The sequence below is a fragment of the Panulirus ornatus genome, chromosome 64 (assembly GCF_036320965.1).
Source record: "Panulirus ornatus isolate Po-2019 chromosome 64, ASM3632096v1, whole genome shotgun sequence".
In the NCBI taxonomy this organism is placed as follows: domain Eukaryota; kingdom Metazoa; phylum Arthropoda; class Malacostraca; order Decapoda; family Palinuridae; genus Panulirus; species Panulirus ornatus.
Window position 1 is genome coordinate 19,806,268 of NC_092287.1, and position 26,697 is coordinate 19,832,964.

General features: G+C 39.2%; 1 protein-coding gene across 10 annotated transcripts in view; it reads left to right on the forward strand.

Annotated features, from left to right (window-relative positions):
* Positions 1-26,697, forward strand: part of CycK (cyclin K) — a 60,905-nt gene that overhangs the window by 11,667 nt on the left and 22,541 nt on the right. Inside the window, exons 1-4 of one of the 10 annotated variants that reach the window (XM_071657332.1) lie at positions 1,550-1,626; positions 16,704-16,809; positions 17,040-17,163; positions 21,108-21,268. The exons of 1 other annotated variant lie outside the window; for it this stretch is intronic. In XM_071657332.1, coding sequence (XP_071513433.1) covers positions 21,179-21,268 — 90 coding nt within the window. In that variant the 5' untranslated portion in view covers positions 1,550-1,626; positions 16,704-16,809; positions 17,040-17,163; positions 21,108-21,178. Of the gene's footprint in view, positions 1-1,531; positions 1,627-16,703; positions 16,810-17,039; positions 17,164-21,052; positions 21,269-26,697 lie in introns of those variants that run through there. 8 more of the 10 variants (XM_071657325.1, XM_071657327.1, XM_071657326.1 and 5 more) reach the window with 8 other exon arrangements.

The following is a 26,697-nucleotide window of genomic DNA, read 5'->3' on the forward strand; positions in this document are numbered from 1 at the left end:
ACATTAGCCTCATGTGACCCAGGTAGACTTTCCCACTGGTCGCTGACCCCAGCCTTTAATTTGGGAGGTCAACCGACTCACATCATGACTTCCACCAATCAACGGCTTTTTCGTGACACCCCATTGGCCATTGGCATTGACCTAGGCTGCCACTAGTCCAACACCATGACCCGTGAGCGTAGCAAGATTAACACCAACACCAAAAGAGTCCTGGTGGTCCCAGTCTTGCCATCTGGAGCAGTCGACAAGTCTACTCGCTCTGAGACGCGTATTTCCCAACTCCTTCCTCTGCTAACAAGGGGACAAAACAACCTTTTCCTCTGCTAACAAGGGGACAAAACAACCTTTTCCTCTGCTAACAAGGGGACAGTTACAACCTTTTCCTCTGCTAACAAGGGGGACAAAACAACCTTTTCCTCTGCTAACAAGGGGACAATCACAACCTTTTCCTCTGCTAACAAGGGGACAAAACAACCTTTTCTGTCACCTAACACATGCAATGGTTACAGTAACCTCTAGCACACCTCTTCCAGTACAACTCAACCAAGTGTTTACTGCCTCCCACACGATAGAACAACAAGGAAGCCTTTCCCTTTTCTCACTCTGTCCCTATTCAATGCTTTCAAAACTCCTTTTTCCCCCCTATACCTTCCCTCGACTACAATTGAACAAGAGGTCTGGAATATTTTGACGAAAGTGAACTTGAGTAAATGGAGAGTAAAGTGATTGGGACATTGTGAAAGAATGCTTTGATATGAATAATATCCAGAGGGAAATAAAGTTTCAGGAATATATCTGTGTTTCAAGGACTTAAGAGGAGTCCAAAGTGTATAGTCAACTTGTTAAAATAGATGAAGAAGAAAGTATTCAAATCAACTGCTCACAACTTAGGGCCAAAATTAGAGGGAAGAGATAGAGGAGGTCTAGAAGAAGGCAAGGCAGATGATGCCAGGATGATAGCCGAGTTACAGTGATAGATAAGAGGCCATAGATGTGTCCACTAGGGATGAGAGACGAGTCAAGGGTGACTTGATCAGAATCCTTAAGGCTTCTAACCCAGTTTAATAATGTAAACCGAGCACAGCCTTATCATGAACTTTTATCAAAAAAATTGATAGGAATTATCTAGACAAATAATTATCTAGTAAGAAGAGCGTATGGATGGAATGAATTGAGTTATGAAACTGTGAAAGAGGACAGCATCATGAAATTTGGCTCGTGCGAAGACATTACTTGTCATAAACTAATACATAAGCAGATACGCAATTACAAATTGGTTATTTACTTTAACAAAGACTTTATTGACACCGTTTTATGAAATATGTTTAGAGTATTGAGAACGGCGGAGGGATAAGACTACCAATCATCTTTATCTACAATGGTAAGACAGTAAATACCTTAATAAGAGACGAAAGCTAAATAACCCATATAAAGGACTTTTTATAATTTTTCTTATAATAAATAAATTGTAGAATCTTGATAGATACATTTTGAAGGTTTCTTATATCATTGTAATATATAAATTAAAAAATAATTTAGGCTCGTCGTTCAAGGCCAGCTGACCCCAAACATAACAACACACGCTGACTGGCGAGAGAATTTCATCCCCTTCTCAAAATGACCAAGGTAAAGGATCTATTTTCCAGTTTCGTAACACAAATTACATGGCGAGTGATGTGATGTATAGGTCGTAAGTGAACTAAAGCCATAGGCTAATAAAGAAATGTAGATGTCGTGGTTTTCTGTCTTTGCATCTTGACGAGGCACCATTCTTCTATGGCCCTTATAAAGTGATCGGGCATAACCACACGTCACCCAGCCCAATGAAGTTGAGTTCTAATTTGTATCCATTTCGCTCATCCAGGTCCAAATCCACCCTAAACTAACCGCTCGTAGGTAAATGAGCTTGTAAATGTAGACTTGGAATAAGGGGGCCCCAAGTGCTACCGGCACCTCATAGTAAACAGTCGCCACTCAGGACAAAGTCGATAGTAAACAGTCACCACACAGGACAAAGTCGATAGTAAACAGTCGCCACTCAGGACAAAGTCGATAGTAAACAGTCGCCACTCAGGACAAAGTCGATAGTAAACAGTCACCACACAGTACAAAGTCGATAGTAAACAGTCACCACACAGGACAAAGTAGGTAGTAAACAGTCACCACACAGTCTAATACCTATGGGGATCCATGGAGGGCCAATGCTGACTGTAACTAAACCTTGAGGTTAGTTGGTTATTTGGGCTTTATGCCATAGTTGACGTCAAGTTTCATCCCTCGAGCGAGAAATTTCTCCACACCTTCCAGTTTTATTGTTCTAAGACTAAGTCTCTCTGGTACTGTCTATGTCGCCCAATGCGGACTGAAAAACCTCATGTAGACAGACATGAAAGTTTACTATTGTCTTGGTTGATGCCGATGGTTCTGACTGGCCGCTGTCCTCAGCTTCATTAGTACCATTCAACCCCCATTGGATTTAGGCCACCACCTGATAACCTTACATATATTAATGAAATACATTTACTTGATGGTGTTGCTACATTGTACAGCTTTGGTTTATTGGTGCCGTGAATCTAATGTGTGAAACGTAGTACCTCACTTTTTTGTAATGATAGACCTTATAAACACGCAACAGAACTAACTTATGGAAGTGGAAGAAAAGCATGTCAGTTGGCTGTTAATGCCCAGCGCAAGTGTTTTAGAAGGGTATTGATGAAACATAGTGACATTGATTAATGGATTGATAATGAATATGTAATAGTGAGAAGGACAATGAAGATTACGGAAAATGTGGGGATAAAGTAAATGAAACACTTATTTCCACATAGCTTCAGAAGCACTAGAGATATGTGGAACTGAACAGACTTGTTCTTGATATATTTATTTATTTATTTTGCTTTGTCGCTGTCTCCCGCGTTTGCGAGGTAGCATAAGGAAACAGACGAAAGAAATGGCCCAACCCACCCCCATACACATGTATATACATACACGTCCACACACGCAAATATACATACCTATACATCTCTATGTACACATATATACACACACAAACATATACATATATACACATGTACATAATTCATACTGTCTGCCTTTATTTATTCCCATATATATTATTTTTTTTTTTATTTTTTATTTTGCTTTGTTGCTGTCTCCCGCGTTTGCGAGGTAGCGCAAGGAAACATGAAAAATATGGCCCAACCCACCCCCACACACATGTATATACACACACGTCCACACACACAAAATATACATGCCTATACATCTCAATGTACACATATATATATACACACACAGACACATACATATATACCCATGCACACAATTTACACTGTCTGCCTTTATTCATTCCCATCGCCACCTCGCCACACATGGAATACCATCCCCCTCCCCCCTCATGTGTGCGGGGTAGCGCTAGGAAAAGACAACAAAGGCCTCATTCGTTCACACTCAGTCTCTAGCTGTCATGCAATAATGCCCGAAACCACAGCTCCCTTTCCACATCCAGGCCCCACACAACTTTCCATGGTTTACCCCAGACACTTCACATGCCCTGATTCAATCCACTGAAGCACGTCAACCCTGGTATACCACATCGATCCAATTCACTCTATTCCTTGCCCTCCTTTCACCCTCCTGCATGTTCAGGCCCCGATCACTCAAAATCTTTTTCACTCCATCTTTCCACCTCCAATTTGGTCTCCCACTTCTCCTCGTTCCCTCCACCTCTGACACATATATCCTCTTGGTCAATCTTTCCTCACTCATTCTCTCCATGTGCCCAAACCATTTCAAAACACCCTCTTCTGCTCTCTCAACCACGCTCTTTTTATTTCCACACATCTCTCTTACCGTATTATTACTTACTCGATCAAACCTCCTCACACCACACATTGTCCTCAAACATCTCATTTCCAGCACATCCACCCTCCTGCACACAACTCTATCCATAGCCCACGCCTCACAACCATACAACATTGTTGGAACCACTATTCCTTCAAACATACCCATTTTTGCTTTCTGAGATAATGTTCTCGAGTTCCACACATTCTTCAAGGCTCCCAGGATTTTCGCCCCCTCCCCCACCCTATGATTCACTTCCGCTTCCATGGTTCCATCCGCTGCCAGATCCACTCCCAGATATCTAAAACACTTTACTTCCTCCAGTTTTTCTCCATTCAAACTTACCTCCCAATTGACTTGACCCTCAACCCTACTGTACCTAATAACCTTGCTCTTATTCACATTTACTCTTAACTTTCTTCTTTCACACACTTTACCAAACTCAGTCACCAGCTTCTGCAGTTTCTCACATGAATCAGCCACCAGCACTGTATCATCAGCGAACAACAACTGACTCACTTCCCAAGCTCTCTCATCCACAACAGACTTCATACTTGCCCCTCTTTCCAAAACTCTTACATTCACCTCCCTAACAACCCCATCCATAAACAAATTAAACAACCATAGAGACATCACACACCCCTGCCGCAAACCTACATTCACTGAGAACCAATCACTTTCCTCTCGTCCCACACTTACACATGCCTTACATCCTCGATAAAAACTTTTCACTGCTTCTAACAACTTGCCTCCCACACCATATATTCGTAATACCTTCCACAGAGCATCTTTATCAGCTCTATCATATGCCTTCTCCAGATCCATGAATGCTACATACAAATCCATTTGCTTTTCTAAGTATTTCTCACATACATTCTTCAAAGCAAACACCTGATCCACACATCCTCTACCACTTCTGAAACCACACTGCTCTTCCCCAATCTGATGCTCTGTACATGCCTTCACCCTCTCAATCAATACCCTCCCATATAATTTACCAGGAATACTCAACAAAGTCATACCTCTGTAATTTGAGTACTCACTCTTATCCCCTTTGCCTTTGTACAATGGCACTATGCAAGCATTCCGCCAATCCTTAGGCACCTCACCATGAGTCATACATACTTTAAATAACCTTACCAACCAGTCAACAATACAGTCACCCCCTTTTTTAATAAATTCCACTGCAATACCATCCAAACCTGCTGCCTTGCCGGCTTTCATCTTCTGCAAAGCTTTTACTACCTCTTCTCTATTTACCAAATCATTTTCCCCAACCCTCTCACTTTGCACACCACCTCGACCAAGACACCCTATATCTGCCACTTTATCATCAATCACATTCAACAAACCTTCAAAATACTCACTCCATCTCCTTCTCACATCACCACTACTTGTTATCACCTCCCCATTAGCGCCCTTCCTGAAGTTCCCATTTGCTCCCTTGTCTTACGCACTTTATTTACCTCCTTTCAAAACATCTTTTTATTCTCCCTAAAATTTAATGATACTCTCTCACCCCAACTTTCATTTGCCCTCTTTTTCACCTCTTGCACCTTTCTCTTGACCTCCTGTCTCTTTCTTTTATTCATCTCCCACTCATTTGCATTTTTTCCCTGCAAAAATCGTCCAAATGTCCAAATAAGATATATTTATTTATTTTATTTATTTTGCTTTGTCGCTGTCTCCCCGTTAGCGAGGTAGTGCAAGGAAACAGACGAAAGAATGGCCCAACCCGCCCACATACTCATTTATATACATACACATCCACACACGCAAATATACATACCTATACATCTCAATGTACACATATATATATACACACACAGACATATTCATACATACACATGTACATAATTCGTACTGTTTGCCTTTTTTTTTTGTTCCCACCGCCACCCCGCCGCACATGGAATAACAACCCCCTCCCCCCTCATGTGTGCGAGGTAGCGCTAGGAAAAGACACCAAAGGGCCCCATTCGTTCACACTCAGTCTCTAGCTGTCATGTAATAATGCACCGAAACCACAGCTCCCTTTCCACATCCAGGCCCCACACAACTTTCCATGGTTTGCCCCAGACGCTTCACATGCCCTGGTTCAGTCCATTGACAGCACGTCGACCCCGGTATACCACATCGTTCCAATTCACTCTATTCCTTGCACGCCTTTCACCCTCCTGCATGTTCAGGCCCCGATCACTCAAAATCTTTTTCACTCCATCTTTCCACCTAAAATTTTGTCTCCCACTTCTCCTCATTCCCTCCACCTCTGACACATATATCCTCTTGGTCAATCTTTCCTCACTCATTCTCTCCATGTGACCGAACCATTTCAAAACACCCTCTTCTGCTCTCTCAACCACACTCTGTTTATTTCCACACATCTCTCTTACCCTTACATTACTTATTTGATCAAACCACCTCACACCACATATTGTCCTCAAACATCTCATTTCCAGCACATCCACCCTCCTGCGCACAACTCTATCCATAGCCCACGCCTCACAACCATACAACATTGTTGGAACCACTATTCCTTCAAACATACCCATTTTTGCTTTCCGAGATAATGTTCTCGACTTCTAAACATTCTTCAATGCTCCCAGAACTTTCGCCCCCTCCCCCACCCTATGATTCACTTCCGCTTCCATGGTTCCATCCGCTGCCAGATCCACTCCCAGATATCTAAAACACTTCACTTCCTCCAATTTTTCTCCATTCAAACTTACCTCCCAATTGACTTGACCCTCAACCCTACTGTACCTAATAACCTTGCTCTTATTCACATTTACTCTTAACTTTCTTCTTTCACACACTTTACCAAACTCAGTCACCAGCTACTGCAGTTTCTTACATGAATCAGCCACCAGCACTGTATCATCAGCGAACAACAACTGACTCACTTCCTAAGCTCTCTCATCAACAACAGACTGCATACTTGCCCCTCTTTCCAAAACTCTTTCATTCACCTCCCTAACAACCCCATCCATAAACAAATTAAACAACCATGGAGACATCACACACCCCTGCCGCAAACCTACATTCACTGAGAACCAATCGCTTTCCTCTCTTCCTACATGTACACATACCTTACATCCCTGATAAAAACTTTTCACTGCTTCTAACAACTTGCCTCCCACACCATATATTCTTAAAACCTTCCACAGAGCATCTCTATCAACTCTATCATATGCTTTCTCCAGATCCATAAATGCTACATACAAATCCATTTGTTTTTCTAAGTATTTCTCACATACATTCTTCAAAGCAAACACCTGATCCACACATCCTCTACCACTTCTGAAACCACACTGCTCTTCCCCAATCTGATGCTCTGTACATGCCTTCACCCTCTCGATCAATACCCTCCCATATAATTTACCAGGAATACTCAACAAACTTAAACCTCTGTAATTTGAGCACTCACTCTTATCCCCTTTGCCTTTGTACAATGGCACTATGCAAGCATTCTGCCAATCCTCAGGCACCTCACCATGAATCATACATACATTAAACAACCTTACCAACCAGTCAGCAATACAGTCACCCCCTTTTTTAATAAATTCCACTGCAATACCATCCAAACCTGCTGCCTTGCTGGCTTTCATCTTCCGTAAAGCCTTTTCTACCTCTTCTCTATTTACCAAATCATTTTCCCTAACCCTCTCACTTTGCACACCACCTCGACCAAAACACCCTATATCTGCCACTCTATCATCAAACACATTCAACAAACCTTCAAAATACTCACTCCATCTCCTTCTCACATCACCACTACTTGTTATCACCTCCCCATTTGCCCCCTTCACTGAAGTTCCCATTTGCTCCCTTGTCTTACGCACTTTATTTACCTCCTTCCAAAACATCTTTTTATTCTCCCTGAAATTTAATGATACTCTCTCACCCCAACTCTCATTTGCCCTCTTTTTCACCTCTTGCACCTTTCTCTTGACCTCCTGCCTCTTTCTTTTATACCTCTCCCACTCATTTTCATTTTTTCCCTGCAAAAATTGTCCAAATGCCTCTCTCTTCTCTTTCACTAATAATCTTACTTCTTCATCCCACCACTCACTACCTTTTCTAATCAACCCACCTCCCATGCTTCTCATGCCACAAGCATCTTATGCGCAAGCCATCACTGCTTCCCTAAATACATCCCATTCCTCCCTCACTCCCCTTACCTCCTTTGTTCTCACCTTTTTCCATTCTGTACTCAGTCTCTCCTGGTACTTCCTCACACAAGTCTCCTTCCCAAGCTCACTTACTCTCACCACTCTCTTCACCCCAACATTCTCTCTTCTTTTCTGAAAACCCCCACAAATCTTCACCTTCGCCTCCACAAGATAATGATCAGACATCCCTCCAGTTGCACCTCTCAGCACATTAACATCCAAAAGTCTCTCTTTCGTGCGTCTATCAATTAACACGTAATCCAATAACGCTCTCTGGCCATCTCTCCTACTTACATACGTATACTTATGTATATCTCGCTTTTTAAACCAGGTATTCCCAATCACCAGTCCTTTTTCAGCACATAAATCTACAAGCTCTTCACCATTTCCATTTACAACACTGAACACTCCATGTATACCAATTATTCCCTCAACTGCTGCCACATTACTCACCTTTGCATTCAAATCACCCATCACTATAACCCAGTCTTGTGCATCAAAACCACTAACACACTCATTCAGCTGCTCCCAAAACACTTGCCTCTCATGATCTTTCTTCTCATGCCCAGGTGCATATGCACCAATAATCACCCATCTCTCTCCATCAACTTTCAGTTTTACCCATATCAATCTAGAATTTACTTTCTTACACTCTGTCACATACTCCCAAAACTTCTGATTCAGGAGTAGTGCTACTCCTTCCCTTGCTTCTGTCCTCTCACTAACCCCTGACTTTACTCCCAAGATATTCCCAAACCACTCTTCCCCTTTACCCTTGAGCTTCATTTCACTCAGAGCCAAAACATCCAGGTTCCTTTCCTCAAGCATACTACCTGTCTCTCCTTTTTTCTCATCTTCGTTACATGCACACACATTTAGACACCCCAATCTGAGCCTTCGAGGAGGATGAGCACTCCTCGCGTGACTCCTTCTTCTGTTTCCCCTTTTAGAAAGTTAAAATACAAGGGGGGGGGGGGGTTCTGGCTCCCTGCTCCCGTCCCCTTTAGTCGCCTTCTATGACATATATATCATTATCATATATATATCATCAAAACATTATGTATACAATAAGGTGGCACCATTACCTGAGGAAATGTCAACAATGTGTTCATTTAAATGCGTGCTGTTATGTTACCATTATGGTACCACCACAAATTTCTTATTTGCCTCTGATTAAGTTCAGGCTTATATCACATGTTTCTTGGTTGCTTTATTATTCTTTTATGATTTTCCTTCATTACATAAGGAAGAAATAGTTCCTCAACTTTATTCGATTGCTATGTAAGATGTCTATCAGTTTGTGAGACCAAATTGTTGATGATTGTCTGTAAAAAAACTGTTCAAACATTGTTTTAGCAGCTCATTAGAACATTACAAGGCATACACTGTTTTTTCTGTTACTTTTTTTTTTTTATTATGACATATTTCGTGATCTTATCACATCAAGCAAAATCTATAAAATCTATAAAATTCTCACCTAATTTCCCATAGCAGCTAATATTTATTGCAGTTTTAATGTTTTCCAGTCATATGTGATTGTTTGGGTTTCATGTTTATATTCAGTTGCTGGAAAGCTGAGCACTGTGTGTATTTGCTTCCACATTAACCCATCCCAGTGACCATAACCACAGGAAGTTACTCATTTAGCTACGCATTGAAAGTGGCTTTGGATATTGAGTGATTTTGTTCTTCACTGCTTCATAAAGTTTAGAAAAGACAGTGTGTGATTTGGAGCATTACTTGAGTATTTTATTTTCAGAATCATAGTAGGCAATATTCATAAAGGTTATGAAAATCAAGGAAAGTGTGGAGTTGATTAATGTAAACTTAGGTGAAATACTTGCAGAAAGTCAGCAGAACTTATATAAACATCCTAGAGGAACTCATGACAGCATCACACCAACTGCTGGTGAATGTCGTCAAACAAACTTGATGGCTTTTCATGCCACTGCCCAACAAGCAGCCATTTGGTCCCAGTTAGTTGACAACTTTAATGTTGGTATGTTTCATTAAATCTTGACTGCTGTGGGACATTGTCTGTGTATATCTAAAATCTGCTCAGTACTTGGTGTAAGGAGTTATGAATTTTTTTATATTAGGTTTGTAAAAGGAAAGGGAATGCTAGGTTAGGTTTTGTTAGATCTTATTGGGTCATATGTAAAATTAGGGACTGTCCTGTGCTCTTATCTGTGAGTAAGTGCATTATTATGATGGACAACTGCTAGAATTGGCCTTGAAAACCCCACTGATAAAATGAAGGCTCAATTTCAAACGTTTGGCATACTTTTGGTTCAGATTCCAATTTGATAAGAGGTAGGTTATTCTTAAGTAAAAAACCAAATTCATGATTTCACCATATGAATTAAAAACTGTGTGAATAAATGGAAAATCCTTATTCCAATGTCGAGTGTGAGTTGAATTTGAAAATTTTATTCTCGAGTTAAAAGATACTCCATTCACAGTCCAGTGGGATGCCATCATTTCAGTAATACTATTTTTAACTAGCCTTGCACATATTATACAGTTTATTAACTGATCTTCAAAATTTAACGACTTGTTCATCCTATAGCTGCAGCTCCTCAGAAATTTGCCTTTACTGTAAAGAAAAAAGAATCCTTACAGAATATGTTTGTATTATATTTTATCAAAGAAAATGCCAAAAAAGTATAATGATTTCCTCAGTATTGTTGTGCATGGATGTCTGTTATTTCCCAACCCTGGTTCAGGACTGGATGGTAGGAGAACGTGAGCATCACTTCAGTGCACTTTTTCTTTACTGTATTTCACTGATGTACAATGTTTTCTCAACATACATACACATAGTGTTACACTGATTTATAATAGTATAATATAAGATAATATAAGCAAAAATTTCAAGATGAAACAGTACTTTGCTTTCTCATTGAATATAAGTAAAAATTTGAAGATGAAACGAGACTTTGCTTTCTCACTGCCTTCCCATCTGAGATAAGCTTGTTCTTGTTCAATAGGTGAAGAAGCTGGGTGTTCATGTTCTCAAGCAATCGTGTTGTCCTTTCTGGTACTTAAGTCTGTCTATTTGTATACCATCGTGGCACATAGGTGCTGGAAGTGTTGCACGTGCTAATTGGTCTAGGAAACATCTCAGCAATGCTGAAAAAAAAAATTGAACATCATCTTTATGGAGAATGGCCTGTGCTTCATATCTGACTAGGATATGATTCAGATGACTCCAGAAACACCCTTGGAGCTATTTCATGCTTATTCAGAGTTCCCTGAACATCTCCACTCTTAGTGGGAAGAGAGGTGACCTGACCACAACATCATCACTCGACCAATGTTAATTTGTGAATTCCTTATACCCCTGGGTTTGAATTTGGTTTCTAGCAGACTGGTCTTCCCCAATTAACCTTTTAGCACAGGGTTTTACAGAAAGTGATATTAAAGAATAGTCACATACAAATAAATACAGAAAGGCCTTGTGATTGGCAAAATCATGGTTGGTAAATGTCCTTTGGGAAATGGGGGGTTAAGGGGAGCAACCCTTGAGATACCTACCTTAAGTCCTATTGTGAACACTTCAAGGTTAGAAGGAAGCATGTTTTGCTTCAAGAACAGCATGAAAATTCCATAAAGATATAGAAAAATGATGTACGAAACTCTGTGGTGATAACTGATGTGTGTATGTCACCAGTGATGTTGTACCTATGTACTCCCACAAAGGACCCAGCCTGCTATGCCTCACAAAAGGTTACCTCGATATTCACTCTGACACCACCACCTGATTATGACACTTCCTGTCTTATACTTGAATTGGTCATCTGCTGGGCTAGAACACAGGCAGCCTAAAATACAGTTTATGACGTTTATCCCGTTCCATTCTCCTATGATTATGATGCCTCTTTTTTCGAGTATTTATAGCAATAGCTGTAATCTTTTTACTCTCTTTTATTGAGTGACATAGCTACTTACAATAGGGTATAGTATAAGAGCTTACCGCAGTGTAAACAAAAATCACAAGCTCAGGAGCTATGGACAAAATAAGTGTTGTAACATGGGCATACTCTTTTTCAAAATTTGCAGAATGGATGATAAATCATTTGGTTTTGTATTGTTTCTAAATATTTTGAAGGTTACATAACCAAAATTGTGTAAATTATGTAACACTTAACTACAGTAACAGAAAGGAAAGGGCTAGGAATCTGGAGGGATGTAAAAAATTAATATGAGGGTGACTCAAGTAATTAAAATGATTACATAAGTTTTCATAATTATTCAGGAGGAATTTTGTGCTCCTTACACCTGATTTTCATAAGTTTTTTACAGTTTAGTGTATTGAGTCAATCATGATGGAAGACATGGGGAATATATGATTCCTTAAGTTTATTTGCCATTAGGCCATCCATACTGACCCCACCAGAAGCAGGCAGGGCATTGATAAAGAAATAGGGAAGATGCAGGGTTGGACAAAAGTCCACATCAAGGCCAGGAATTAATTGAAATATAGAGAGAATTATAAAATGGAAAAAGAAAAGACAAGGGAAAGCATTTACAAATTTTGGAGGAAGTAAAAAAACCTGTCTTTTGAAATGTGCCTGATCATAGTTATTGGGAAAAACATGAGAAGGTAGAGACTTCCAAATCTTCAACAACATGTTGGGAAAGAATCATTTATGAAAATGACCCACCTTTGAGTTGCTGATGGCCACAAAATAATCATGTGATGCTGTATCTTGCTGAGTATTGCATGGTCTAGCTGATGATGGGGGCACACAAGCAGCCACCTCTCCGGAACTGAAACTAGAGTAATACCCATTGAAGAGGGGTGTTGATGATTATATGAACTATAAGAAATGTGAGCCAAGTTTATAATTTTTTGAACTGAAATAGAGAGTTGTTTCCTGGAAATCTGTGCTGAATTTTGTTGTCAGTGGAACCAAAATACCCTACTCACCTGACAGTATTATATGATTTAACCTCGTCAAACCTGTCTTGAACAGTATCGCCAAAATATATTTGTCCTCATGCCTGAGTTTTACATTACCTCAGTCATATTTACACAGATCACACACATACAAAAAGCACATGAAAGTAGCTGACTGGATGGTATTTGTTGACTCACTGGTGATGAAATGTGCACCGCACACCCTAGCATCAGATGTGCACGAAGGGTTAGAATTTTTCTAACACATTTCATTCAGCCACATTGTTCTTTCACTCTCTTTGAATGGTTGGAAAAGTTTAACTAGATCCAGTTTTGTATCTTCTACCGTTCACAAATTAACTACTAACCGTGCCATCAATGCCACAGTGTAAACTTTTTTTGAAGTCATACAGTAGGCTCCTATTCCCAAATCATCTCTTTTGATCTGCTTTTCTATATTTGTTTGTGGATACTTCCACATGACCACATTTTAATTGTACCTGTTTTCATTCATAACCATAAGTTTAAAACTAATGAATTAAGTGTCCTCAGTACATTGCCTCACTTTTGTTTTGTGTAGGTTGCTAAACATTCTTTTCCATTTTACTTTGTCTCCTTCCATAGCCATTTTTCCATATTTTCTCTCCGCTCTCTTAATTTAGCTACCCTTGCTTCACTTACGTGCATGCCATTTTTATCAGAGTGAAAAGGTCTTCGTCTGAGCATATTTAGGTTTACTGTAGGACAAAATGGAAACTTTTCCTAATACATTCAGTTAGTCATCACTGTTGTCATGCTGTAAAAAGGCATGATAGCATTTTAAACAAGATCCATTTCCTTGACACCTTTGCTCAAATGCAGTTGAAGTACTGTGAAGCATTGTATAGAGGTGGTGAAGCAAGGCAAGAGTTTAGTTGCTCTCTGTACGTATAGAATGCATCATTGAGAGGAGCAGAAATATTGCCCATCTTATTGATGTTATGGTTCATGTCATTTGTTTTTTCTTAACAGAGATATTTTTGAACCCAATAAAGAATCTTTGAATGTGTGAACTGGTTTTGTCAAAGCCTCATTGGATTTTCTGAGTAAAGCATTAGTTAGGTCTTAAGCATATGACCTTCTCTTGCTCAAAGTAGAGATGTCAAGCAATCTTTGGTGACACTGAATCTTGGAGCAGTTTTTTCCTCATTGCTAGTGAATTTTCTGATGGGAATTCTCTTCCAGAACAAGCGAGTTTCGTGTACGTTGAACGCCTGTTGAGATGTGTGACCCACTTCCTTAATGATTTATTCAAACACACAGACTCTAGTCACAAGTTTCTTGCATCACCAAACCTTCTAAGCCTCTTTAATTTCACATCTAATGTGATAACCTTATTCCCGGTATTCTCTTGAGTACCTTTAGCATTTTGAATCATAAAGATTGGGTAATATCACCCCCTCCTAACTGCACAGGGGGGTATAAGCCAGCTTGTTATATTAGTTTCTTTGTTTGATTTTTCTATTTTCCCTTATATTTTAGTGATTAGATGATTGTTAGTTCATGAACTGGGTAACAGACTGCTGAAGAGAACTATGTGGATAACACATACTAGAAAATGCAATTTGTCACATTAATTATTGAGTATGAATTGAACAATACGTTGCTGTTGAAGCTAGCTTTCCTATGCTCATTGACATTTCACTCAATAGCTTTCATATCTTTGTCATCCATTTTTGCATTATTTTTGTATCTAAATAATTATTGGTTCATAAGTTAGGTAACACCCAACTGAAGAGAATTGTGTAGAAAAAACTCATAATTTACCTTATAATTTTCTGAGCTTCATTAGAAAAATAAGTTTCCATGGGAGCTTGTGTTCCTGGGCTTGTTAGTTGTTCCATCTCTGCAGCCCATTTTCTTTGTTATTTTTGTTAATATCTAAATAATCATTGACTCTTGAGTTATGTAATGATCTATCAAAGTGAACTCCGTAGAGAAGTGAAACAAAATACAAGTTGCCATGTTATATACTGAGTGTGACTTGAACAATGAAATGTTGAATTTGTCAGCTGTTTAATCAATTCCAGCTCTCGATAGCTGTTTCATTTTTTATTTTTTATTTTGTGAATGTCTGAGCATTAGTTCAATAGATATGCGACAGCACATTGAAGTGAAGCATGTAACTCAGAATCTTGCATTAAAAGTACTGATCCTTGGCAAATTATTTCCTATTTATAGTTGCATTTTCATCTGTCCAGTATAATTGAATGGTTGTGATTCAGCTTCCTTTGTTAAAATCATCTATTATGCTAGGTTGTAGTAGTCTTTTGGAAGCATAGTGAACTGCTCCACTTAATTTGTAGGCAGGAAACACCTGGTTGTAGGTAAAGTGGAGATAACTGGTGAGAGCAAGCATATGATCATACCTTTTTTAATGAGATGACTATCAATGATTGGGATATGAATTGAAACTATTTTGCAAGTGGTTGGGATAGATATTGAACATTATTTTACTGTAATATCTTTATGGAATTCCTGATCAGTAAAATTTTTGTAGAGTATTGTGACATTAACCCTCAACCCTCTATTGGGCAAAATCCTTTGACCTCACCATTACAACAACATGAATTGAGTATCCTTTGTGGGATACCTGCCCACCAAAGGGTTAAGTGCCGAGAGGTATCACATATAGACTTGCATAGTAGGTACTGTTGAGTTTTTTGAGTAACCCATCAATATTTTAACATTTGTGTGGCTACTAAGTGTCTCGTGGTCACTACAGGTGTTTGTTACAGGGACTATTGCTTTCTGGATGTTATTTTGTTGTAAGTTTACATGTAAATGAATGTAAAATTCATGTACATATTTGTTAGATATATGTAAATATAAGTAATTAGTAACCATCAGGAGTGAAGGGTGAGTTAGTAAAAATGTAGGTCATGTTCTTCCTTTCCCTCTTCACTTTCCTCTGGCTCCCCTCACTGGAGGCTTTATTTGTTAACTTTAGCACAATACTGAGGTCATAAAAGTTACCTTAGATTACTTTTTTGTATAATGTAATGTGAGCAGTTTGCAAGACACCTGACATTTGAAGGTTAAAGGAAGATAATATCAGTACATTAAGATGCAAAGTGAAATTTTTTTTCAAATGTGTCACAACTTGGAGAGCTTACATGTTATTTGAGTGTGCACTTTGGTTCTTAACTGTTGCAACTGCAAAATGTTGCAGATAGAGGCCTTGTGGTATTCTGTACTTCTTTCGTTCTTCTCTTAGTCTTTCACTTCTAGTAAATGTCATACTGAAATTCCCAATGACTTGAAAGTTACTCAGCTTTATTTAGAACCTCTGGCTACCTAATTCCACATCAAACATAATCATCAGTGGATGTGAAAGTTTCTCAGCTTACTTTAGTACCTTCTGGCTACTTAATTCCACATTGAACATAATCATTACTGGATGTTCCCTTATGTCTTGATTATAGATTATAACTACCAAGTCTGTCAGTATCTTTTATCTTTAAAAATGCATTTTGCATGCCTGCCGCTTCTAGTAATCTTTTTATCGGTATATCTTCCTTTTCCACCCTTTCTTCTTTGGCTGGAATATGGCCTTTTTTCAGTCCAAAAATTATCAATGACTTAGGTTAATCAACCTTGTGCTTCACTAATGTTCTTAATTTTGGTGCAACTCACTTGTCTGCTAATTCCTCTAGTGCTGATTTGTTAAACTCCATATCTCTGGTTATATCCAGAATCTTCATTTTTACTGACATGCACTGATCCTGAATACTCTGCACTTTTTAAAGCCTGTGGTTGTGTGTATGTGTGTGCATCAGCCAGTTAGTGACTTGGATGCCTTCCCTCCAGCATTGCCAAAATGCCACATGCCCCATGCAGTGATCATGTGTTCAGGTAAGAAAGTTATGTCCATGCGACTTTTCAGTCATTCAGACATGCATTCTACTAAGTCGGCCATTTTGAACAAAAATGTTTAAATGATTAGGTTTGGAGTTGCCAAGAATCGAATTATTTGATACCAAATTGATGAGGGTTCTTTGTATAGATAATGTATAGATTTCTGCCGTGTCTAGACATTAAGGATATTTTATGGTCATCTTTTAAAAGTCTCCTGCTGTTTCCAGAATGAAGAGCCAGCAGCTACACTTGATGCCCTTATGCCGGGTCCGTCATCGAGCCGGCAGTTGAGCCAACAAAGTGATGATATGCTCTACTCGAGACAGGTGCCATTTGCTTTTCTCTAGATACATAAGTCTTAAGATGCTGGTGATACTATTATTTGTTATAGATTTACATTTGGATTGATTTAGGCAGATGCTTGGATAATTTGTGTGAATACGTCATCTGATCAGTTATAAGATTAGGCTTAATATGATCCGTTTCTTGTGTGGAGCATAAACAGGTTGGTTAGGTTTGCCATGTTAATGTAGATTGTGCAAGAGTTTCATCTCTATTCTCTAGATTATGAGTTTGGCTTTGGTGCATATACATGTTGGAATGTGATGTAGGATCATGAGAAAGTTCCACATTTTTTTATTTTTGCTACCTTTTTTCTAAGGTATTTCACAAGTAGTGGCTTGGTGTTGCTAAATCAAGTTTTCCTCATGTGAGGATTCCAACCAAATTTTATGCTGATTCATAGTTGTCCTCTTCAGTCCTTGGATATATTCCTAGGAAAATGAAATTTCTACCACATGATTTTTGAATTCTCTTAGGATAAAACTAAAGCTGACCTCAAATTTGTTGGTATCACTGAATGATTCCTTTTGGAAGGAATTTCTCAAAGCCCTTCTGGTTACTCTTATACATTTAGATGCCTGCTTATTCAATTAACATAGGTTTAAACTGCAGAAACCAATTTTTTCCTTGGTCTGAGGATACTGTGCAGTTGAAGTGAGTTTAGATTTCTTTTTTGATTTTGGGAAGAGTTGTTATAATAGTAAATGCCTGTTTGAGACAGTAATCGGTCATGTGTCTCTTTTATTTTGAGAACTTTTATCTAATCTTTCATATGTATCTTTTTGTTTTGAGAGGCCTTATCTCAATCTGGAAGTCAAATATGTGCCCTGTTTTTATGTTACTGGGAATTGCTATAAATTCCTCAGACTTGTGTTAGGTAAGACCAAGATTGATTTTCAAGAGGTGGAGATAATGTTAAATTTCTCATTTACATCAGTTTCCATTGTTTGTACAATCACATCTATTAGAAGTCTTCTTGATCTGTTAATAAAGGCTATGACTATGTTGAGGGGTTTTATAGCTAATTCCAGTGGGAAGCAACTCTAAATTTTCTTTCTTGAGTTTAGGACTGACTGTTATGACATTTTTCCAGATTAGAATAAGATGCTGTGGCTGACAAAAGTGTAAATTGATTACCCAAGATGAATCAAAGAGGAGCAGTATTTCTTTGTTGGACACAAGAAAATTACAGATGTTTAGACTTGGGAACAAGTTAGCTTAAAAGACATCACATGTATGGGTTAGACTAGAGTTAAGTTTCTGCCCCTATTGGCATGTCATTACAGGAAAACTTATGTTTTATTAGTTATGAGTTAAGGCACCTTTTTTGTCCTTTTATTCAGGATTGTATAAGGGGAGGTATCTTAAGTAAAGAAAGATTCACAGATAATTTCAAGGGTGTTTGATAGGATGTTTGTGATTTAGTAAAAATGGAGCCAGTTCAAACTCATAGATTACTTTCTTGGATTAGTTCAGCTATCATATTCCCAGACTTTGATGATAGTTGCTTTACATGATGTTTTAGGTGCTTCTCTTCTTTCTTATGCAGTTTCACAAACACAGGATGACTGAGGTCGCAGCATGTTATGATTTATGGGAAGAGAGCAGTCTAGAGCATTTTTGTTTCTTAGAGGCCACAGCAAGTGAAATAATGTCAGAGTTCAGTGGCATTAATCTTTCACGGAAAAAAGAAGTAGCATGTAAGCTATAGATCATGGGATAGATCATTTTTCCCTTTACATTCTGGGACAGCCAAATCTCTTAATCATTGTTATGACAACCAGATAAGCCCAAGAGATAGCTTGTTACAAAGTATGAAGTTCATGGAAGTGAGGAAATTACTTTGAAAATTGACTGGGATGATGGTTTAAGAAACAAATGTATTTTTAGAGTAGAATTAGAGGTCATGAGATTGAAGTGGAAAGCGTAAAGAAAATCATTACAGAGAAGGAGTTGAAATGAGCATCTGAAAATTGAAAATAAGAACAAAGATGTCATGATGGTGTGAGATATTGGCCATGAATAGATAAGTATGGAAGAGGCAGAGATGCCAGCTTAGAAGTAAAAGACTTCAGTGGAATGAACTGTACACTTGCCTTTGGCTGAATTCAAGGGTTCTCTCTGGAACAAGACAAAATTCTAGAAAGAGTGGACCAAGATTTGCCCCCATATATTATGTCTTATAGAGGGTTTGTGGATATTACACATGACTCAAGATGAACATGCAAGAGGCAGAAACCTCCAGGAACTAAAAGTAGATAACTGACCACCATGCATTGCCGTAAACATCATGAGCACTTCTTTCTCCATCTCTCTTTAATATCTTACATGAACTACTCTGACCTCTAGCTTAACACATTGTGAAAGTCCTGTCACATGCTGATGATCTCTCGGTCACATCACATCACCATGACACTCTTCAGGCAATGACAGACATGCAACACTTTGTTGTACGATTACAACACTGGCTCATCAAAAATAGAAAGTGTGCAGTGTCACAAAAATCTACTGTAACCTTCCTAGCTAGGCAAACATCCACTCACACTCAACAGTAATCCAGCCACATTGGGTATCTCATATGACACACTTAACATCTACTTCAGACACCTCAAACATTAACACAAATACCATAAAGAAATAAATGCTCTCAGAGCACTTAACTGTTATTACCCATTACAAACATTCATCTAATTTACTGTAACTTACATCTCACCTTCTTGTTTATTCATCTTGCCAAAAACATAAACGTAATCAAGCTGCAAACCACGTGAAACAAGGCACTCTGCACAGTCACCAGATGCTTAATTTTAAACCCACAAACATTAAGCATCACCATGAAACAAAATTACATCCAAATACCATCTCACCTCAATATCTATTGTGTTTAGTCCTTTGTAACAGCATCCTTTCCACCCAGACCACACCATAACCACCAAACAGTACATACAGATCTCCACTACCCAGCAAACACAGGATTGACAAAGCATATTTATTAATTTATAATTACACCAGAAGCAATTTTTATGAATGAGTCTGATGTTATCCAGAACCTTTTTAGAGGCTCCTGCAGCCCAAGGCTTCACTACTTGAGGTGCAAGGGAAATGTAAATTCCTTTGGAGTGAGAAATTCTTTGATGAGACTGGACTCCCAGTGATACGGCTTTGCCAATGGTGACTTTTCACTCGTCGTATAACTTTGAGCAGGTGGAGTCAGCTAAAGCCTTGACAAAACATATACTCACCATAATAGCTCATTAAGAATGTCACAAATAACCTCCCAATCCAATCTTAATCTATCTCCACCAGGTATACATTCAAATGGTAGTACACTCCCCAGGCATAAAAGAATTATACTTTCTTGTCTGCCCTCTGGATTCCACCCATCTTTCCAGTATTACAAACACTGATTCATCAAATCATGAGACCCATCATGTTTTCACTGAACTCTTCTGCTGAAGTCACTGAACACTTGTTTCACAGTTATCTTGCACTCACCTTAAATGCACATACACACATGCCAAGTTTCTTGACCTGAGGTCCTTCCTGGTGAATGCAGCTGGTTTCCTGAGTGCTTTTGGAGCCCCATAGAATGGGATTCTAAGCAGGAAGATAAGGAAGTAAGTATATACTCTATGTGTTGATATATCCCAGACTTTTTAACATTATTGTATAAGCACATTGCACTGCAATGTTGCTGCATATTCAATAATCAAATGTAAATGTATTTTTGTTGCAGATGTTTATGTTGTTTGGTCCTGGACATGATTGTTGACTAAAATATTTTAGGTATAATCTGCCTGTGACAAGATTTGAGTGAAGGAAAAGGCACAACTGACATTGACCATTTAAATGTTCTCACTGACTCACGTATGAAGAAAATATTTGTTATACCTTTCAGCAGGGATGGTACTATGAGAAACGGGAGCTTCGACACACTCCAACTATTGTTGCAGGCCTCAGTGTTGAACAGGAAGTTCAGTATCGTCGAGAAGGTGCCCGTTTCATTCTTCAGGTGGGAAACAAGATGGGCCTTCGATATGAGACTATGGCAACAGGTGTTGTTTACTTCCACCGATTCTACATGGTTCACACTTTTCAGTCCTTCCCCAGACATGTAAGATTTTGACATGTTTCTGAAATATCAATAGAATTTGTAGCCGAGCCTCCTACTAGTATGGTATCTTGTGTAACTCTTGCCTTATTCTTTGTTTTTTGTGTTAGTTATAGAAGTTATGATTTACAATAAATGTGTTTGTGGCTCAAATTGTGTGATTATGTAGTTAACTGAATTTGTGGTTGGGTTTACATGACTACACATGGAATAGCATTTTGAACTTTCTAAAATTTATTCTTGAATTTTATCTTGAATTGGGGTGTAGGTACCCCATAAGCATTTTTTTCTTTCATTTTATCAGTTGTTTGTGGATAAGATTATGAAACTTAGAGTTAATGCCCAAATTAAGTTGTTAAAAAATTTCATATCTGGTGTAAATATGTGCCATGTTAAGGTGGCTTTAAGGTGAATTAGGCGGAAGGATTGAGAGAAACAGCGTTTCCATGAGTGTCACCAAGCTATTGTTATTGTTCCAGCAATACAGAATTGCATGTTAATCCTGTGCATCATGACAAGTCCTTTTCAAAGAAACATGATATGATTACCTGCTTCAAAAGCAACAAATGATACATATATAATGTCATATAATGAATATATAATTTCCATATAAACTGAAATGATTATCATTACATCATCTCTCCCCCCACAAAAAATATAAATAAATGAAATAAGATGAAATAACACATATAAACTGTACAGCATTACTCATAGATATGCAAAGTACAAAGATTACTTTTATTTATTTATTTTCATTTTGCTTTGTCGCTGTCTTCTGCGTTAGCGAGGTAGCACAAGGAAACAGACGAAAGAATGGCCCAACCCGCCCACATACACATGTATATACATACACGTCCACACACGCAAATATACATACCTATACATCTCGATGTACACATATATATACACACACAGACATATACATATATACACATGTACATAATTCATACTGTCTGCCTTTATTTGTTCCCATCGCCACCTCGCCACACATGGAATAACAACCCCCTCCCTCCTCATGTGTGCGAGGTAGCGCTAGGAAAATACACCAAAGGGGCCATTCGTTCACACTCAGTCTCTAGCTGTGATGTAATAATGCACCGAAACCACAGCTCCCTTTCCACATCCAGGCCCCACACAACTTTCCATGGTTTACCCCAGACGCTTCACATGCCCTGGTTCAATCCATTGACATCACGTCGACCCCAGTATACCACATCGTTCCAATTCACTCTATTCCTTGCATGCCTTTCACCCTCCTGCATGTTCAGGCCCCGATCACTCAAAATCTTTTTCACTCCATCCTTCCACCTCCAATTTGGTCTCCCGCTTCTCCTCGTTCCCTCCACCTCTGACACATATATCCTCTTTGTCAATCTTTCCTCACTCATTCTCTCCATGTGACCAAACCATTTCAAAACACCCTCTTCTGCTCTCTCAACCACACTCTTTTTATTTCTACACATCTCTCTCACCCTTACATTACTTACTCGATCAAACCACCTCACACCACATATTGTCCTCAAACATCTCATTTCCAGCACATCCACCCTCCTGCGCATAACTCTATCCATAGCCCACGCCTCGCAACCATACAACATTGTTGGAACCACTATTCCTTCAAACATACTCATTTTTGCTTTCCGAGATAATGTTCTCGACTTCCAAACATTCTTCAAGGCTCCCAGAACTTTCGCCCCCTCCCCCACCCTATGATTCACTTCCGCTTCCATGGTTCCATCCACTGCCAGATCCACTCCCAGATATCTAAAACACTTTACTTCCTCCAGTTTTTCGCCATTCAAACTTACCTCCCAATTGTCTTGACCCTCAACCCTTTACTCTTAACTCTCTTCTTTCACACACTTTACCAAACTCAGTCACCAGCTTCTGCAGTTTCTTACATGAATCAGCCACCAGCGCTGTATCATTAGCGAACAACAACTGACTCACTTCCCAAGCTCTCTCATCCACAACAGACTTCATACTTGCCCCTCTTTCCAAAACTCTTGCATTCACCTCCCTAACAACCCCATCCATAAACAAATTAAACAACCACGGAGACTTCACACACCCCTGCCGCAAACCCACATTCACTGAGAACCAATCACTTTCCTCTCTTCCTACACGTACACATGCCTTACATCCTCGATAAAAACTTTTCACTGCTTCTAACAACTTGCCTCCCTCACCATATATTCTTAAAACCTTCCACAGAGCATCTCTATCAACTCTTATCATATGCCTTCTCCAGACCCATAAATGCTACACACAAATCCATTTGCTTTTCTAAGTATTTCTCACATACATTCTTCAAAGCAAACACCTGATCCACACATCCTCTACCACTTCTGAAACCACACTGCTCTTCCCCAATCTGTTGCTCTGTACATGCCTTCACCCTCTCAATCAATACCCTCCCATATAATTTACCAGGAATACTCAACAAAGTTATACCTCTGTAATTTGAGCACTCACTCTTATCCCCATTGCCTTTGTACAATGGCACTATGCAAGCATTCCGCCAATCCTCAGGCACCTCACCATGAGTCATACATACATTAAATAACCTTACCAACCAGTCAATAATACAGTCACCCCCTTTTTTAATAAATTCCACTGCAATACCATCCAAACCTGCTGCCTTGCCGGCTTTCATCTTCCGCAAAGCTTTTACTACCTCTTCTCTGTTTACCAAATCATTTTCCCTAACCCTCTCACTTTGCACACCACCTCGACCAAAACACCCTATATCTGCCACTCTATCATCAAACACATTCAACAAACCTTCAAAATACTCACTCCATCTCCTCACATCACCACTACTTGTTATCACCTCCCCATTTGCCCCCTTCACTGAAGTTCCCATTTGCTCCCTTGTCTTACGCACTTTATTTACCTCCTTCCAAAACATCTTTTTATTCTCCCTAAAATTTAATGATACTCTCTCACCCCAACTCTTATTTGCCCTCTTTTTCACCTCTTGCACCTTTCTCTTGACCTCCTGCCTCTTTCTTTTGACCTGCCTCTTTCTTTTATACCTCTCCCACTTATTTTCATTTTTTCCTGCAAAAATCGTCCAAATGCATCTCTCTTCTCTTTCACTAATAATCTTACTTCTTCATCCCACCACTCACTACCTTTTCTAATCAACCCACCTCCCATGCTTCTCATGCCGCAAGCATCTTATGCGCAAGCCATCACTGCTTCCCTAAATACATCCCATTCCTCCCTCACTCCCCTTACCTCCTTTGTTCTCACCTTTTTCCATTCTGTACTCAGTCTCTCCTGGTACTTCCTCACACAAGTCTCCTTCCCAAGCTCACTTACTCTCACCACTCTCTTCACCCCAACATTCTCTCTTCTTTTCTGAAAACCCCCACAAATCTTCACCTTCGCCTCCACAAGATAATGATCAGACATCCCTCCAGTTGCACCTCTCAGCACATTAACATCCAAAAGTCTCTCTTTCGTGCATCTATCAATTAACACGTAATCCAATAACGCTCTCTGGCCATCTCTCCTACTTACATACGTATACTTATGTATATCTCGCTTTTTAAACCAGGTATTCCCAATCACCAGTCCTTTTTCAGCACATAAATCTACAAGCTCTTCACCATTTCCATTTACAACACTGAACACTCCATGTATACCAATTATTCCCTCAACTGCCACATTACTCACCTTTGCATTCAAATCACCCATCACTATAACCCGGTCTTGTGCATCAAAACCACTAACACACTCATTCAGCTGCTCCCAAAACACTTGCCTCTCATGATCTTTCTTTTACATCATATATTTATAGATCTAACCTGTTCTGGGGTTGTGCTAGTCTACCTCTAGATGTTCTTACCTCACTGGAATCATGCTTACTCCTCTTTGGTGTACCTTCCCCATTTATGTCCACTGCACTTGTCACATCTTCCAATTCAGCTTGTCTATGTCTGTTATTGATTTCCGGTGTCACAGCACCTTCTTCATGACATTTATCAGTTTGTCACCATAACCACTGGCATGTTTTAGAGAATTTGGGCTTTCTGCTGTCTTATGCAGTTGCTGCCTAGTTCTCATGTAAATCTGACCATCGCTATCTTTAACCAGGTGTGATCTAGGAGCAACCACCATACCCTTTAACTCTTGTGCCATCATTGATTCTAACTACATTTCCCTCTTCCAGTTCAGGCAGTAGCTTAGAGCTTCTAACATAACAAAGTTTCTACCTATCTTGTGAGTCTTGAGGTAGATGTCTGATAGTCAGTGGGTCCTGTGTCTCTGGTCGTAACAAGGCTTCAGAAGTGGGGAGTGTGGTTTGTGTTCTTCTATGAAACAGTAACTAACTGGGGCTTGGTGTCCCCTAAATAGGAGTCTTTCTATAATTCAGCACACTTAGATTAGGATCCTTGCCCTCTTTGGCTGCCTTCTTCATCGGCTTCTTTACTGTATGTACACTTTTTTCTGCAAGGCATTACTTTTTGGATGATAGGGAGTTGAAGTTGTATGGGCTATTCCATATGACCTACAGAATTCTTTAGATTCTACAGCTGTGAACTGTGGGTCATTGTCACTTTGAATAGTTTGAAGTATTCCATGCTTAGCAAAGTGGTCCTTAAAGTATTGCACAGTAGTACTGGAATGAGTATTTTCTAACAAGTCAAACTCAAAATATTTGCTGTGATAATCAGCAAGCAACAGGTACCTCTTCCCTTTCATCTCAAATGAATCAGCTCCAGTTTTTGCCAAGGGAGTTTAGGGACTTCATGAGACATCAGTGGTTCCCTTGCTTGGTCGTTGCTATAAACATTACAGGTGTCACGAGCACTAATCAGGTCCTCAAGTTCAGCCCCCATTTGAGACCAGTACACAAGATCTCTTTTCCATATCTTCATTAGATTTATGAATGTGTTTGAGGATTTTACTTCTTAGTTCCTTAGGCACTATAATTCTTTTCATTTTATGCAGCATTCCGTCTTCATAACTTCTCTCATCTCTGTAATTCCAAAAGGCATTGAATTCTACTGGAGTGTCTCTCTTACAATTATGCCATCCCTCTAATGTGAATTCTTTTAGAGTCTGCAATACTCTATCTTCCTTAGTCCTATTTTTAAAAATCTTCAAGCTTATACCTGCAGTGTCTAGCTATTCATAAGTTACTATAATTACTTGCACTTCTTCATCCCTGCTGACTCTACTCAGAGCATCAGTTATATGCATGCCCTTTCCTTTCTTATAATGTACCTCTAAGGAATATCTATGAAGTCTTAGATGCATTCTCTGTAACCTAGGAGGAGCAGATGACAAGGACTGTTTTAAAATACTCTGTAAGGGTTTATGATCATTCTCTACAACTACTTTGCTTCTCTCATACAGATAAGAATGAAGTTTCTCAGCTCCAGAAGCAATGACCAACAACTCCTTTACAGTTTGAGCAT